The sequence below is a fragment of the Manis javanica genome, chromosome 9 (assembly GCF_040802235.1).
Source record: "Manis javanica isolate MJ-LG chromosome 9, MJ_LKY, whole genome shotgun sequence".
In the NCBI taxonomy this organism is placed as follows: Eukaryota; Metazoa; Chordata; class Mammalia; order Pholidota; family Manidae; genus Manis; species Manis javanica.
In genome coordinates this window covers 117,860,973-117,875,638 of record NC_133164.1, presented here as the reverse complement: position 1 = coordinate 117,875,638, position 14,666 = coordinate 117,860,973, and the positions used below count along the sequence as shown (strand labels likewise).

Sequence of the window (14,666 nt, the reverse complement as noted above, 5' to 3'; positions counted from 1 at the left end):
GAATGCATTATGTGGTATTCTGCAGGCCGCTGGGGAGTCACCTAAAACCAATGTGGACGTTCCAATAATGGACTTGCAAATATCCATTTGCAAAAACCTCGTTACAAATACTACAATTTTGGAAGAGGCGAAGGGCAGGAAGGTTGCTATTTTCTAGCAGTGAGAGATTATTACTCTTTTACTGAGGACCTAAAATAGTGCTGGTAAAGTGCGGTATTGGTTATCTCTAATCTTTACAATAATCCTGTACGTTAGTACTTGCTGCCATAAGGAAACTGGGGTTCTAAGAGGAGAAATAAGTTTCAAGGTGGGCAGTGAGTACAAGCCGTGGGTTGCCTAAATTTCCTAATTCCAATACTGAGTTCATTTCACACATTCAATACGAACTGTAGCTTTGCTTTTTGTTGAACTGTCTGGAATCTGGAGGGGAATGTTAAATGGAAAGTGATAGTAAGTTCTAATATTTCATCATTAAGTAACATATTTGCTCTAAAATTTTACTACACTATTAGGTTGTAAAAGTCCACTTTGTTTCCTAGTGTGCTAAAATGTCTTCCCTGTAATCACAATGTTATCATGAATTGAGTTGTGGCAATGTTTTTATGTAGCCTTTGAGATAGCTACTTCATTCATTTTTTCTTTTACTCTATTTAGTGTGCTGACTTACTTAATAGATGATCTAATGTTATGGAATACCTTCCATTCCTGGGACAAATCAGTTGTTTTTATTCACTATGAGACTAAGAGTACTTGTATTTTAATATTTTTGCCACTGTATTTATGTGTGACATTGACTATAATATTCCTCTCTATTGTCCTTGTCTAGATGCAGTATTAGGATTAAACTAACAGAGTAAAGAGTTGGAAAGTTTTTCCTCTTTTTTTCTTCTCCAATTCTATAAAATTGGAATTATCTAGTCTGAATGGTAGAACTTAAGTATACAGCCTTCTGATGCTGGAGTTTTATTGTAAGAAGAATTTTAATTTATTAATTTTTAATTTACCTTATAAAATGTTATAAATCAGTCAGGCTTGCTATTTCTATAAGAGTCCTACCGGGTAAGTTATATTTTCTTGTCAATTATTTATTTCACGTAAGATTATATTTTTATTAGCATCATCTCTTCATAGTGTTTCCTAATCTTTGTAAATCTCTGCTCTATCTAGAGCTGTTCCTTTTTTATTACTACTATTTCCTAATTATAGCTCTTGATTAATTTTGCCTGAGTTTCATTTTAGTTTTTTTTCAAAGTACCAACTCCCAGCTTTACTATCTCTATTAAACTCTATTTTTCATATTTTATGAATCCTTAATATTGTCTTTCATTCTCTCTTTCTACATTCATCGCTTTTTGGGTTTTCTTTCCTGCTCATTAACTATTATCTTTGTTATTTTGTTATTCTGGGTGCTCCAAGAAGCGACTCTACAGTGGGATTAAGTGTGCAGCCAACTTCATGGCATGTGTGTAAGGGAAAATGAAGAGAGAATCAGGAGAGGCAGAGGACAGCAGGAGGATGAAAACAGAACTGACTGGGTGAGGGAGAGACGGGGAAGGAAGGAGGGCTGGTGAAGTCATGCAGAAGTCAGTGTGGTCCAAGGAAAGGTAGCTGAGGCCACGGAGGAGCTTGCAGTGAAAGTCCCCAGTGAGGAGAATCACATCTCTCAGAAACAAGGAGGACCGCCTTGGGCTGGGAGTGGCCTGTGGGAAGTACAGTCTCCTCGCCTGGATTTCAGAGCCCAGCAGCCGGTGTTCTGGTTCATTCCACTCCCAGTAATGAGATCTGAGAGGCATGATCCCGTGTCAGATGTAACTGTTTCCTAACATGGTCACTGATGTTATAAATACCCATGAGTTTTGCAGTATCCCTCAAGATTTCAGTGTTTTTAGCTTTTGTGTTAAATTCCATTAAATTTCTTTAACCTGTGAGTTACCCAGGTGCTTGTTTTCCAATATCCAAGTAAATTGATTTCTTACAGTTATTTTCTGTAACCAATGCTATAGTAAATGGCCATCTATGGTTGAAAAAGAATGTCCTTTGGGAATTTAGAACATGACTGCAGACTAAATTCCTGTCTTTCAACATAGCCTCCAAAAATTAAAACTGTGAAGAAAAAAAATCACCCATCCCACAAATATAATTAAGAGACTTAGTTTAATAGACTCTTGTAAGATGGAAAATAAGAAACCATGTAAGAGGGAAAATAAATATCCAAGAGCAGCAGAGCGTTCGCTGGAGAGCATGTGGGAGCAGAGTTAGATGGGATTGTGCAGAAAAGAGGATGCAACTAGGGCGGACTCCCTGCAGGAGGAGGCACGTGGCCCCATGATGTGAAGGCTGAGAACACATGTGAGACCGGGTGCATCAGAACATGAGCTACTGCAAGAAACACAATAAAGGAACTCAGAAAGCGCATGGGGTGGTGGCTTCCCGTCTCGGGTGGCACCACTTCTGCGGGAGGTGAACCCGGGAGGTGGGAGTGTCATTTGGATATTTCAAGGTAAAGGAAAATACGGAAGCGAGAAGTTGATATTAAGTCCCCTATCAAAGAATCAGAAGCCAGATTGCTCTGCATTCCTGTACCCAAAAGCTTTAATTACAAACAGAAAAACCACCCCCTTCACTATATCAACCAAAGGGGGCACTCTAGACCTAAGAAATGAAGTATACAACCCACATTCTTCATTATTCCCCCTGCCCTGTAGATATCCATCATTACATATTCTTGCCTGTCTAGGAAAATCTTACCCACTTTGTCACAGACAAAAAAGAATGCAACACCCATACAAAGCTTATAAAGGCACAAAATAAAATGAGAATCAAAACTACAGCTGCTGAAAATGGTCATAAGGCCACCACATGACACAGAACAACTATGATCCCACATTCCAACATGAACCATATTAAATCAAAACAAAAAAAAAAGAAAACCCTATTATTGGATACACATGAACTAGCAAACTGTATATCAAATTGATTACACAACCCAGGATATAGTTTTTTCAAGTGATTTTTGAACACAGAACTTTCACTTAATATTCAGTGAGATATATTCTCCGAACAAGAAAGATTGCACAGGAATCTTAACCCTCACTCAAGAGGATTAAATGGGTAGGAATACTGATGTCATCAGTTTGTAACAATTCTATGCATATTTTAAGTATATATAATAATATGCTTTACATCAAAATAAAAATTGAAAGAGATATAAATAAAGAATGAAGAAGATGGAACATTCCCAATGAAGGATAGTTCGGCAATTTTCTCAAAAACTAAGTTTCTAGCTACACATGAACCAGCTAGTCCACTCCTAGAAAAACAAATTCCACTCCCAAGATTAATAAAAACATGACCATAAATAATAATTACATTAAATACATTAAAAGTTGTACTCATTATAGTCAAAATCTGGAAATAACAAAAAAAGTGTTCATCAACAGGAAAATGGATGAAGAGTTTTCAGTATATTCATACAATGAATTATTTTTATACACTTATTAAATAAAGGGAACAAACTATTGACACATGAAACACCACATATGAAAGAAAACATAATATGATGAATGAAAGAAGCTAGCACAATCAAGTATTTATGGTATGTTTCCATTTACAAGAAATTCTAAAATGGGCAAAATTAACCTAAGGAAGGAATAGATTGAGAAGGGGCATTAGTAAACTCCAGAACTTTTGGAGTGATAGTAAAACATCACTTCTTGATAGAAATGTGCTTTGGACAGATCTTCACACATTCCATGATGCATCGACCAGTATCACTCAATATCTGTGCACTGAATTGTGTGTAAATTATACCTCAGCAGAAAAGGTCAGCAATAAATACTTAATACTAAATTTAAATGGGAAATCTGAAATATGAATGTGACGTAGTTTACTACTCTGTCTACTGAAAGGCCATGGGAACAATTATACTGCAATGGAAAAGAACATGCTTAGCGCCCAAATCTTTCCAATAAGATAATCCAGGTCTTTTTGAGAAATGCTTGACTCTGTCCTGGAGCTAAGACAGTACAAGACGAACCCAGAACAAAATTGTGTCTGAAAACAAACACTCAGTGATTAATGTAAAAACATCATAAAGACACCAGTTCCGGCTTAACGGGGCTCCAAGTGGCTAAATTTGGGACAATCTGAACATCAAATATGAAAACAATATTAAGTTATAACATGCTGAATAAAAATAAATTCATGAGTTTATAATATAACCCAAAGAAAGAAAAAGAGACAAAGAGAAAAGTTCTAAAAAACTTTTTTTTGGCAGAATACCAACTAATAAACATAGGAAGACAGAATTAGAACGTTTGCAACTACCACTTATAATAATTATAATGAGTTCAGATAAAGGTCATTGATGGTGCCAAAATCATTAGATAAAAGGTTTTCAGAAAGCAGGATATTTTCTAGATGTCAGAGAATTACCCCAAAGATCATTTACTAATTTCAGTGAGGATTATTTTGAAGGAAGCCAGAAGTCCACACCTTAACCCAGTGATCACATTTGGCATCACTAATAGCTGAAAACGGCATTGTTTGTCTTGAAGAATAATATATGTATGCAATAAAGTGTATGTTATTCTTGCTAAAAATTTTTAACATGAGTGTAAACTAGCCTGTCAATCAGTGGTTCCCGACCAGGATGATTTTACCCTTCAGCAAAATTTGGTGAAGTCTGGAGACATGTGATTTTCACATTGGAAGCAGTGAGGCTGGCAGCTGGTGGGCAGAGAGGCCAGGGATACCACTGAATATGTGTTAATATCATTTACAAAATGAGATTATCATTTACAAAAGTTTAAAATGTATACTTGTCATGAACATATATAAAGAAGAGGCATATATTGCAAGTTGCCTATGGAGGGAATGAGTGAGACAGGGATGGGCAGGTAATAGAAAATGAATGAATGAATGAATGAATGAATGAATACAAAAAATAAAGGGTCTGGAAAGACCAACAGAGACAAAGGTATATTACAGAATAAAATTCTCTGCATCTGATGCAAAATAAATAAATACATAAATATTTTAAAATATAAATAATAGTGTATACATGGTAATTTAAAAAGACACATTAAAAAAGAATGTGATAAATATAGTTGACTCTGGCAAAGAAACTGAAAGGAAAAGAGGATGGAAAGAAATCTACTTTCTGGAAGACTCAACTGAAGAGATCTGTACTAATAGTGGCCCTAAAAACAGACTTTTTGGATGTGATTCTGCTACTTGAACACTTTACAAAAGGACAGCAGCGAGGACTGTTGCTGACGGTAGTGGGAGGGAAACTATGAATTTCACTGTGGATTAGGATAAAGTCGAGGGGAAGCATGCAGTCGAAGTGGAACATCGTGTGTGGTAGCTAAGCACTTAGCTAATACAGAGGGCACGGTAGTGGATTTTGGACTTGGCTGGATTTTATTAAATGACTTGGAAGCCAAGAAGAAAATGACTGACAGGCCTGGATAAGAAGGTATCGTGGAGAATCTGGCAAACCCTAATACCTAAGTCACAGAACAGACCCTTAGGATTTTCAAACAAGGCAACGCCATCATCCAAATGAACTACTTTTCATTTGAAAGCCAGTGCTTCATGTGCTAAAACCAGTTCCTAACATAGAATGAGCTCCTGACCATGTAACATTATGTGTCTGAAGCTGCCCATCACAGTCTGGGTATTATCACACCCACCAAGCTATGAAATCAGGCAAACTTATCAGCAATTCTTTATTTAATGGAAATATATATTCAGGATCAGGCCCAACAGGTGCAGGGGACAACAGTCAACTGTACAGAGCGGTGACTAAACCCTCATGTTTCCTCTCTACATCACATGAATGCCTCTCCCTTAGCTCATAGCCATGATCTCATGGGCAATTATCTTTTATTGCACTAACACAGAAGGACAAGAACTCAGGTCTGATCCATGACTTAACATGAGATAAAAATGGAAGCTACTTACTACATTCATACTCAGGGGTGGCCCTGAAGGACGGTGGAGAGAAAAAAATCCTCCCAGTACTTGGAGAGGTAGAGATACGTGGGTCATCAACATTAAGCGAATAGACAAGTGAATTAAGGTAAGGATATATATAAATGATTGGAAAGCGGTCAATCATGTAGCTTTTTGGCCAGGGGCCTTGACAAAGCAAGAATAAAATATTAGAAACAAAGAGATCTGTGCAAGAGGCATAACAATGGACATATGGATGTGGGCATAAAAAGTGTGATTTTTGACTCCATACCATACCTGCTAGAAAGTTTCCACCACGGAAGAGGTATTCAGCAACCAGAGGGGAAGGCTGATGCAACCAGCCAGCAAAGGCCACTCTCGGTCCTCCACCAGCCCTGTGCTGAGTAACAGGTGGAGTAAGTGGAGCTGCCACAGTATCGGTCCAAGGGTATGGACTTCGCTCAGCAAGGCTGAGCTAGCTATTCCCCGGCCGAATGCCTGATCCGTGCAACTCTGAGAACAGTCACTCGGTGACAATAAAACGAGATCTCTCTGTAGCATGCAGTGTGTATTTTTGATTGAAATGTACTCTTATTTTGTCTTCTATTTTCTTGTCTCTGCCAGCCCCATGGTCTAAAGGATTAGAGAAATTGGATCCCTGCAAACCGTGACCCAAAAGCTCAAGCACATTGAACAGCAAAGGCGATAAACAATGGGCACATCACCAAGGGATGCACCAGTCCTCCAAACACTGACCACAAGTCAACAGCTAGCCTGGCAAAGTGGGAATGGTTCGTTAAATGACATCTGTGTTTCCCAACCTGAAGGAGACACCCTGCAGAGGTGGGACACGTCATTAGACCAATGGCCATTGCATGACTGTGTGTCAGCGCATTGAATGCATGTCCAGAAGCCAATGAATGAAAGTAGGATCGGTTCTGCTCGCCCTTACACCAGTGCTTCACCATTATTCCCAGAGCTTGCAGAATGTTGTGTATAGTCTGGCAGAAATAGGTTAAATGCCTTGATGAAACATCCTTTTCTGCTGTGCACTCCAAATATATAATGATTTTGAGATGTTTCAATGTTTTTAGTCACTTGTTAAGGTTAAAAGTGTAAGATTCTTGACAAAAATACTGAGTTTTCATAGCAACATTAGAGTTGTGTTTAAATGCAGTTTTACATCTGTACTCTTTTAAGTTTCTCTTCTAGATGGGGAAGGATATTTCTCAAGTGTAACTCGGTTGAAAGGATGGATTGCTCAGACATGTCAGTGAGCCAAGTCCAACACGAACATTTGTCCGAATTCAAAAACAAATGTCAATGCCTATAGATCGATTATGTGAGGCTCTTTAATTCACCTGACCTTTTCACTGAAAAATTCTCAGACATTTATGGTAGAGGAAAGGAATTTCCCAAGAGATTTGATAAAGGTCAAAGTACAGAGAAGTATTATTTGAAATTTAGTTTCCAATAATTATTTATGACCAGAATTCAAAATCACATATAAGGAAAATTTTAAGAGACTCTCATCTAGAATCTGGCAAATTTCCTTTGAGTTTCTTAATATACTTGTCCTTACCTCAGCACACCACGCCCCGCTTTCCCACCTCCTCAACTCCACAAAATACAATAGATGGGACCAAGAGGGACCTCCTTCCCTTGCTCTTCAGCGGGGGTCCAAGTGTCAAATTAAGGAGGCGTTTCGAATGACAATGAATTAACAGATATGACCTAGAGGAACATATGTGGAGGTAAGGATTTGACTCAGAAGAGGCGGCAATATAGAACATGCATAGAATATTTTAAAGACTCAGAGGACGAAAAGAACAGTGGTCAGGATTGTAGGATAACCTTACAAAAATCACTGGTACTAAAAAAAATAATAAAGCTCAAAACCTAAATGTCAGGAAAATGACTTAGCATATTATTAAGCTATTATTAAGATTATTAAGGAAGAAAAGAAACAGTTTGCTGGCTCTGTGTGAGATGAGTGACCATCAAACTAGATAAAAGAAATAAACTCCTGTGTCAATAAGCAAGATAGTATAAAACACATGAGGAAGAATTCCTTGGACTAGCTAATGTGGTTACTAGATAGTGTCAGGATTTAAATGACATCCCTTCGACATATTTTATTAGCTACCTGCCATACATTGAAAAATAATAAGTTATATTATTCTGAAGAATCTTCAAAAATGAGTGCATTAACTTTATTTGAAAGACAAGCATTGGATAGGTAAAATGATCTAAAAAGAAAAAAATCTTAAAAAGTTAACAGAATGTTTTTAAGCCAGTAAAAAAAAATTAGGTTTTTATTCAATAAAATTCAATTGAAGATTTTTTTTTCTGCTTTTAAATTAGTTTATTTGGATCCTAGGTTCAATACCACTTTTTCTGTTGTTAGAATCCTGTTTTCCATACCCAACCTAAATAAATATATATTTGTGATACATCTTAAAATTTCCACTTTATATGAAATAAATTTCCTCCTTGCTTGTATGCATGCTGAGGTCATCTGCTTCCTGTCTTTTTCTATCTTTCCCCAAGTATTCTGGGATTTCATTATTTGTTTATTGTGTATTCCAAACTAGCTGCATCTTCTATTGTAGAATTGATATTAATGAAGAAAGCAATTTTCTATCCATGGTTAATTACCAAGGCTAATATTTCTTCAGCACGAATAATTAAAAATTGTTTCCAAAATAAATAGGTGGCTCCTTGCTGATAATTTAATATTAGTATGTGATGTCTAGAATCATTGCATTTCAGTTAATGTGAAGACCCACCATCTCCAGACCATGGCTGAACATAAAGCATGGATTTGTGATTCATGCTATGATTTTATCATTTTATTAATTGTAATGTCTAATGTTTACTGAGAATACCAATGGGACATGCCATCTATAGGTGCCCATTTATCTCTTGCTAGTTATTTGTAGCCACTTTGCTTTATCCCAGCTTTCTGATATTTCATGAAATAGACTTAGTTCTGAATCTTTAGCCTATTATTATGTTAAGTATTTGGATGGACCTTTCCATCTACAAGTCATATCCTCGATTTGGGAAAACTTTAGATTTATTTTCCTAATCCACTCCCCTCTATTTATAAACTAATTGCTGAATTAATTTTTAAGATATTTTCTCTTTTTATTATCTCCTTTTCTTTGCTGTTTACTTTCTGGGAGATTTACTCAACTTTTCCCTCCAAATCATTTATTTATGCTTTCCCTGTGCTATGATATTTTGATTTTCCAAGAACAAAATTGTTGTTCACTTCATATTATTTTTTATGTAATGTTCTGTTTTTTTCCTGCTGTAATAAAAATGATTTTTCTCTTTATATATTAATTTTATATTTTCCTTGGTTTTTATTTTATTTTCTCCTCCTATCAGTATTATTTCTGCTTTCACTTACTCTTTTCTCTTTTTTTCATCTTCCTCTTAAAAACTTTCCATAGTAGCAATTCATAGATGCTAACTCATGTTTAAGAGTGAGTTATGCAAGTTAGCTGGAAGTTTACTGCATAAGGAGTGGGAGTGGAGGCTTGTCAACAGAAGGACTTAAGTGAAGGGGAAAGAGTGGCTGGTGCCTATTTTCCTTTGAGAAGGACACAATCCTCAGACAGGACTATTCCACCATCCTCTGCAGCATAATTTTCTTTAAGCTGAGTGAGGAAAGCATAACACCACTGTCACCATTAATTATGTACAATTTCATTTAATTCACCTCTTGTCAGTAAGGCACTCTGACCTCTCATTTGCAAATTATTCCTCAGTTTAGAGCTCTGTTTCAACCCTTCCAGAGAATAAACCCTAATCTTCCTTCTTAGTGGGGAGAAGCTAGTTACTGGACAGCTACATGAGGTGGAGGAGGGGATGCAGGGTTGAACGCTTCTCCACAGACTTCTATTAATCCTCCTAATTTTAGTCCCTCTCTCCTCCCATGGTCAATGCTGGGAGACATAGCTGATCTACCTAGTACACAGCAACACAGAGTCAGGCCAAGTGAGGAGACAAAGGAATATGTTTCAAATGAAAACAATACCATGTACAATTGCATCAGTAAGAATAAAATGCCTAGAAATAAATTAAGCCAAGGAGTGAAAGATCGGTACTCTGAAAACTGTAAGACACAATGACAGAAATTGGAGATGTCATAAATAAATGGAAAGATACACTGTGTTCATGGATTGGAAGAATTAATATTGTTACAATGTCCATACTACCCAAAGCAATCTACAGATTCAATGCCATCCCTATCAAAATAGCACTGGAATTTTCACAGAACTAGAACAAATAGTCCTAAAATGTGTATGGAACCAGAAAAGATCCCAGATAGCCAAAGCAATCTTGAGAAAGAAGAACAAAGCTGAAGGTATCATACTCCCAGATTTCAAACTATACTATAAAGTTATAGTAAGTAATCAAAAGAGAACAATATCTCTACAAAAACAGACCCATAGATCAATGGAACAGAATGGAGAGCCTAGAAATATACCCATATTTATATGGTCAATTAACCTACAGGAAAAGATACAAGAACGTACAATGGGGAAATGACAGTCTCTTCAATAAATTGTGTTGAGAAAACTGGACAGCTACATGCAAAAGAATGGAACTGAACCACTTTCTTATACCATATACAAAACTGAACTTAAAATAGATTAAAGAACTAAATGTAAGACCTGAAACCCTAAAACTCCTAAAAGAAAACATAGGCAGTAAACTCTTGGACATCAGTATTAGCAATAGTTTTTGGATCTCAGATAAGGGCGATAAGAGCACAAATAAACAAATGGAATGCATCACTAAAAAGCGTTTGAACATTGAAAGAACCTATCAGCAAAATGAAAAGGCAACCTACTGAATGGGAGAAGATAACTGATAATTTCTTGACTTGGAATTCCAGTTGATTCCATTCTAAATAAACTTCTCATTACCAGCTTGAGGGGCCTTGATCTTAAATATGGAAAAAAGATCAATGTCGCCCATATACTTGTGCATATATGCATGTATGGACACATATTCATTTATCAAGCAACTTAGTGCTCAGAGAATCCACCTCATTACACATTAGTCAGAAGAGTCAATTATGTAAATACTCTGGGATCTTTTTATTTGCTCTGCATTTTGAATTTCTTTGACCAATCAGAGTTCCAAAATGGGAAGATTATTGTCAAACTACGTTTTAAAGAAATTGGGCAGTTCAGAAATAAGTAGAACATACTAACCAAGTAAAAGTAATAAATACTATCATCAAATTGCTGTAACATACAGTTTTAAAATGTTATCCACCATATATAGGGGTCATCAGTGATTAAAAGCTTGTGATGTTTGATACTGAAGTACTATTTTTTTCCCAATTCAAACAATATTGTTTGAAAATCATCATATTTATGGAGTCACTGCTTGAGTAAACCTACAGGGTGATGATAGACCAGGTTAGCAATGCACCATTTGGTTTCTGGACTGAAACTCATTCACTGGGGACCTTTGGTAAGTGGCCCGACTTGCAAACAATCTGAGCTGTGCACCTCTGAAAAACTGGAACCGAATGAGAACATAAAAATTATTTCAATAACGTTTGAGGTTATTTTGTAACCTTGAGAGGGTAAGTTCTCTAAGGCTTGTTACCTTTAAATGTTGAAAACAATACATAGACCATAACAATACATAGATCATTGGGGTGTAAAAGTATTAAATGAGATCTTATATTTCAATGGCCCAGCACTATATGTGATGTATATTAAGTTCTCAGTAAATGGTAGCTGCTATAATAATAAATATTATCTCAGTAAAAATGAGAAAACAACTCGAGATTTATGCTTTAGATCAATAAAATACAAATTAGAATGATCTTTTTTATTAGTTAGGAAAATATTTTTAAAAATAATATATACTGTTGACTATGGAATAATGATTATATTTATACACTATAGGTGAGTGAAAATGTAAATTAATACAATTTTTCTAATGTGTAATTTGGCAATGTGTATAAACGATTTTAAAAATAACGTTCTCCTAACCAAGCCATACCATTTCTAGGAATTTGCTCTAACTCACTTTTAAATATCCAAAGATGTAAATGGACATACATACTTACTACAGTGTTGATTATATATCTAAAAAAACAGATTTTTAAAAAGAGCTATCAGTTTAGTCATGTTATGGTACAATCATACAATGACTTTCATGGACACCTAAGAAGTTATGATTTTAAGACCCACACATAGCCAATGTAAAAAGTAAATAACGCCAACAGAGTGGTTATCTGTCTTTTTTTCCCAGGAGGTACCTTCTATCCAAATTTAAAGTTTAAATGAACAGATATATACTCACATATACAACACACACACACACACACACACACACACACACACACACAAGCTCATTGTTCCTATTAGAATCTGTCTTAGTATTATGTTTGTTTTTTAACTAACCCTTCTTTCTGAAATTTCATTCTATTGAATATCCCACTCAAGTGTGTATGGTAAAAGGGATAGCCAGTTCATGTCCACATTTGTTTTCAGCGCCAGTGCTTTATTAAGAATTCTAGAATTGTAAAATCATATAAATGTATCATAGTGACTTGAAGGTCTTGTGGGAGCTTGCCTTCAGGGGGATGAAACGTAAGTATCCTAATTTAAGAAAAACAATTGAGCTCTATAGATAGGAAACAGTTTACTCAAGGCCACATAACTAGTAAATGATTCTCAGAACTTATTATTAAATCAAACTAAAAATGTTGCACACCAGAGATCCTATATTGCTATGGCTCCCACTGTATCCTGAAAATCATGCACTGGGCTTTTTCAGGAGAGTTATAACAAACAGCCAGATGTGCTTTCCTCTTTGTTTCTATCTCTAGTTGCTAAGGAAGCTTTTATACAACATGTTGTGTAATGCTTAATCAAAGATGCTTCTCAGATATCAGTGCCAAGAAGAAGTGATACCTGTCCTGATAGTTTGATTCCTCTTAGGAAACCAAAGCTATAAAAGCCATCCTCTTTTCCCTTTGACTTTAATGGTAGGAAGTTGTTCTGAGCACTTCAGCCTTTCATGGCTCTCTCCATGTGCCTCCCTCTCCACAACACCCCTACGCGTGCCTAGTAGAAGAGGTGGCAAGGGCTGGCAATGATGCAGTCAGGAGCAGCACGGGGTGAGCTAATTCTTCCGGACAACTTAGTAATTGGCAACATAAAGCACACTGCCTTGGATGAGTTTTTCCTTGCAATGTGTAATCTTTGCAAAAAATCTGTGTGATAAATTTTATTGTTCTTATTTCCATTATTTCAGTATGGACTCTGAGACTCAGAGAAGCTTAAGGAGTTGATCAGAATAAAGTAATCAGTAAGTGGTGGAGCCACTTTTGGCTCCAAAATCTATTGCACTATACTCATCAGACATGAAGTATACTGCGGTGTGAGTTCAATCTTTAAAGAGTTTTTAAGGAAGAAACTAATACAAATCACTTTCTTTCCAGTCTAATTTTTCTGAATCGTTCTTACATATTTGTATCTGAGACATTCTTCCAGAATTATGTTACAAAATAAATAATTTACTGTTTTCCACTTTCAAGGCGCTAACATAATTTTCTATGAAGGGCAAATAATTCAATCCCCCCCTCCTATCTCTAAGGACGGTAATTCCTCCTTTATCAACATGACAGAGAAAACAGAGTTTACAATCTGAGAAAATTCATTTGGTGGTGGTGGTAGGAGTGGAAAATAGATGTTCCCACCACTTTACTTGGCATCCCTAGGAAATAAATTAAGTCTAACAAAAGCCAGGTCATCCTGGCTGACCCTCAGTGTTGCCAGCTGCCGACAGCTGTCTTGATTCCACCAGAAACCACATGCAACGCCTCTTGTATGTCATCGGTCCTGAGAACACATTAGACCCAGCAGCTGATTGAACTTTCAGTAAGTATCTTCCCACAGTAAGGCTTGTGTTGGCTATGGGGTGGCTTTTTGGTCAAATATTTTGTCTTTGAAACATTCAGATAATTAAGATCTGGTGATGAAACAATATTGTTCTGCAGCATTTAAATCACATATAAACTGATACAGTTGAACCTTGAACAACTGTGGGGTTAGAGGCGCTGACCCACACACGGTTGGAAATCAATGTGGAGTGATTTCTGACCCCACAAAAACGTAACTCCTTATAGTATAGAGTTGATCAGAAGCTTCACTGACAACATAGTCAATGAACACATATTTAGTATGTGATCCGTATTAGATACTGTATTCTTACAAAAAAGCAAGCTAAAGAAAAGGAAATGTTATTAAGAATATCACAGGAAGATAAAATAGATTGACAGTACTGTACAGTATTCATTGAAAAAATCTGCATATAAATGAACCTACACAGTTCAAACCCAATTTGTTCAAGGGTAAACTATACATTCTTTTTAATTTTCACCAGCCATTACCAGACACCTCAGCTATTCTTCTTAGAAAAGCATATCGTTTAATAATCTTCAGGTATGTTTTATCTAGTATTGTACTCTTTATCCAGTATCTTACCTCTGCTCTCAGCTCACAGATAACTCTGTCCTTGCTGTTTTGAGATTCTGATTTTTCCCTTGTGTCTCCTGATAATTCTTCCACTTCATTTTCATGTTGACCATGAAGAATGTTACACTGAAAAAAAAGTTAAAATTATAATCACATGATGCTACAAAAAGCTGGTTCCAGGATAAC

General features: G+C 36.2%; 1 protein-coding gene across 4 annotated transcripts in view; it reads right to left on the bottom strand.

Annotated features, from left to right (window-relative positions):
* Positions 1–14,666, bottom strand: part of CCDC102B (coiled-coil domain containing 102B) — a 296,555-nt gene that overhangs the window by 153,373 nt on the left and 128,516 nt on the right. For all 4 annotated transcript variants that reach the window (XM_073213201.1, XM_073213202.1, XM_073213204.1 and 1 more), the window contains exon 6: positions 14,490–14,606. In XM_073213201.1, the coding sequence (XP_073069302.1) occupies positions 14,490–14,606 (117 nt within the window). The remainder of the gene's footprint in view (positions 1–14,489; positions 14,607–14,666) is intronic.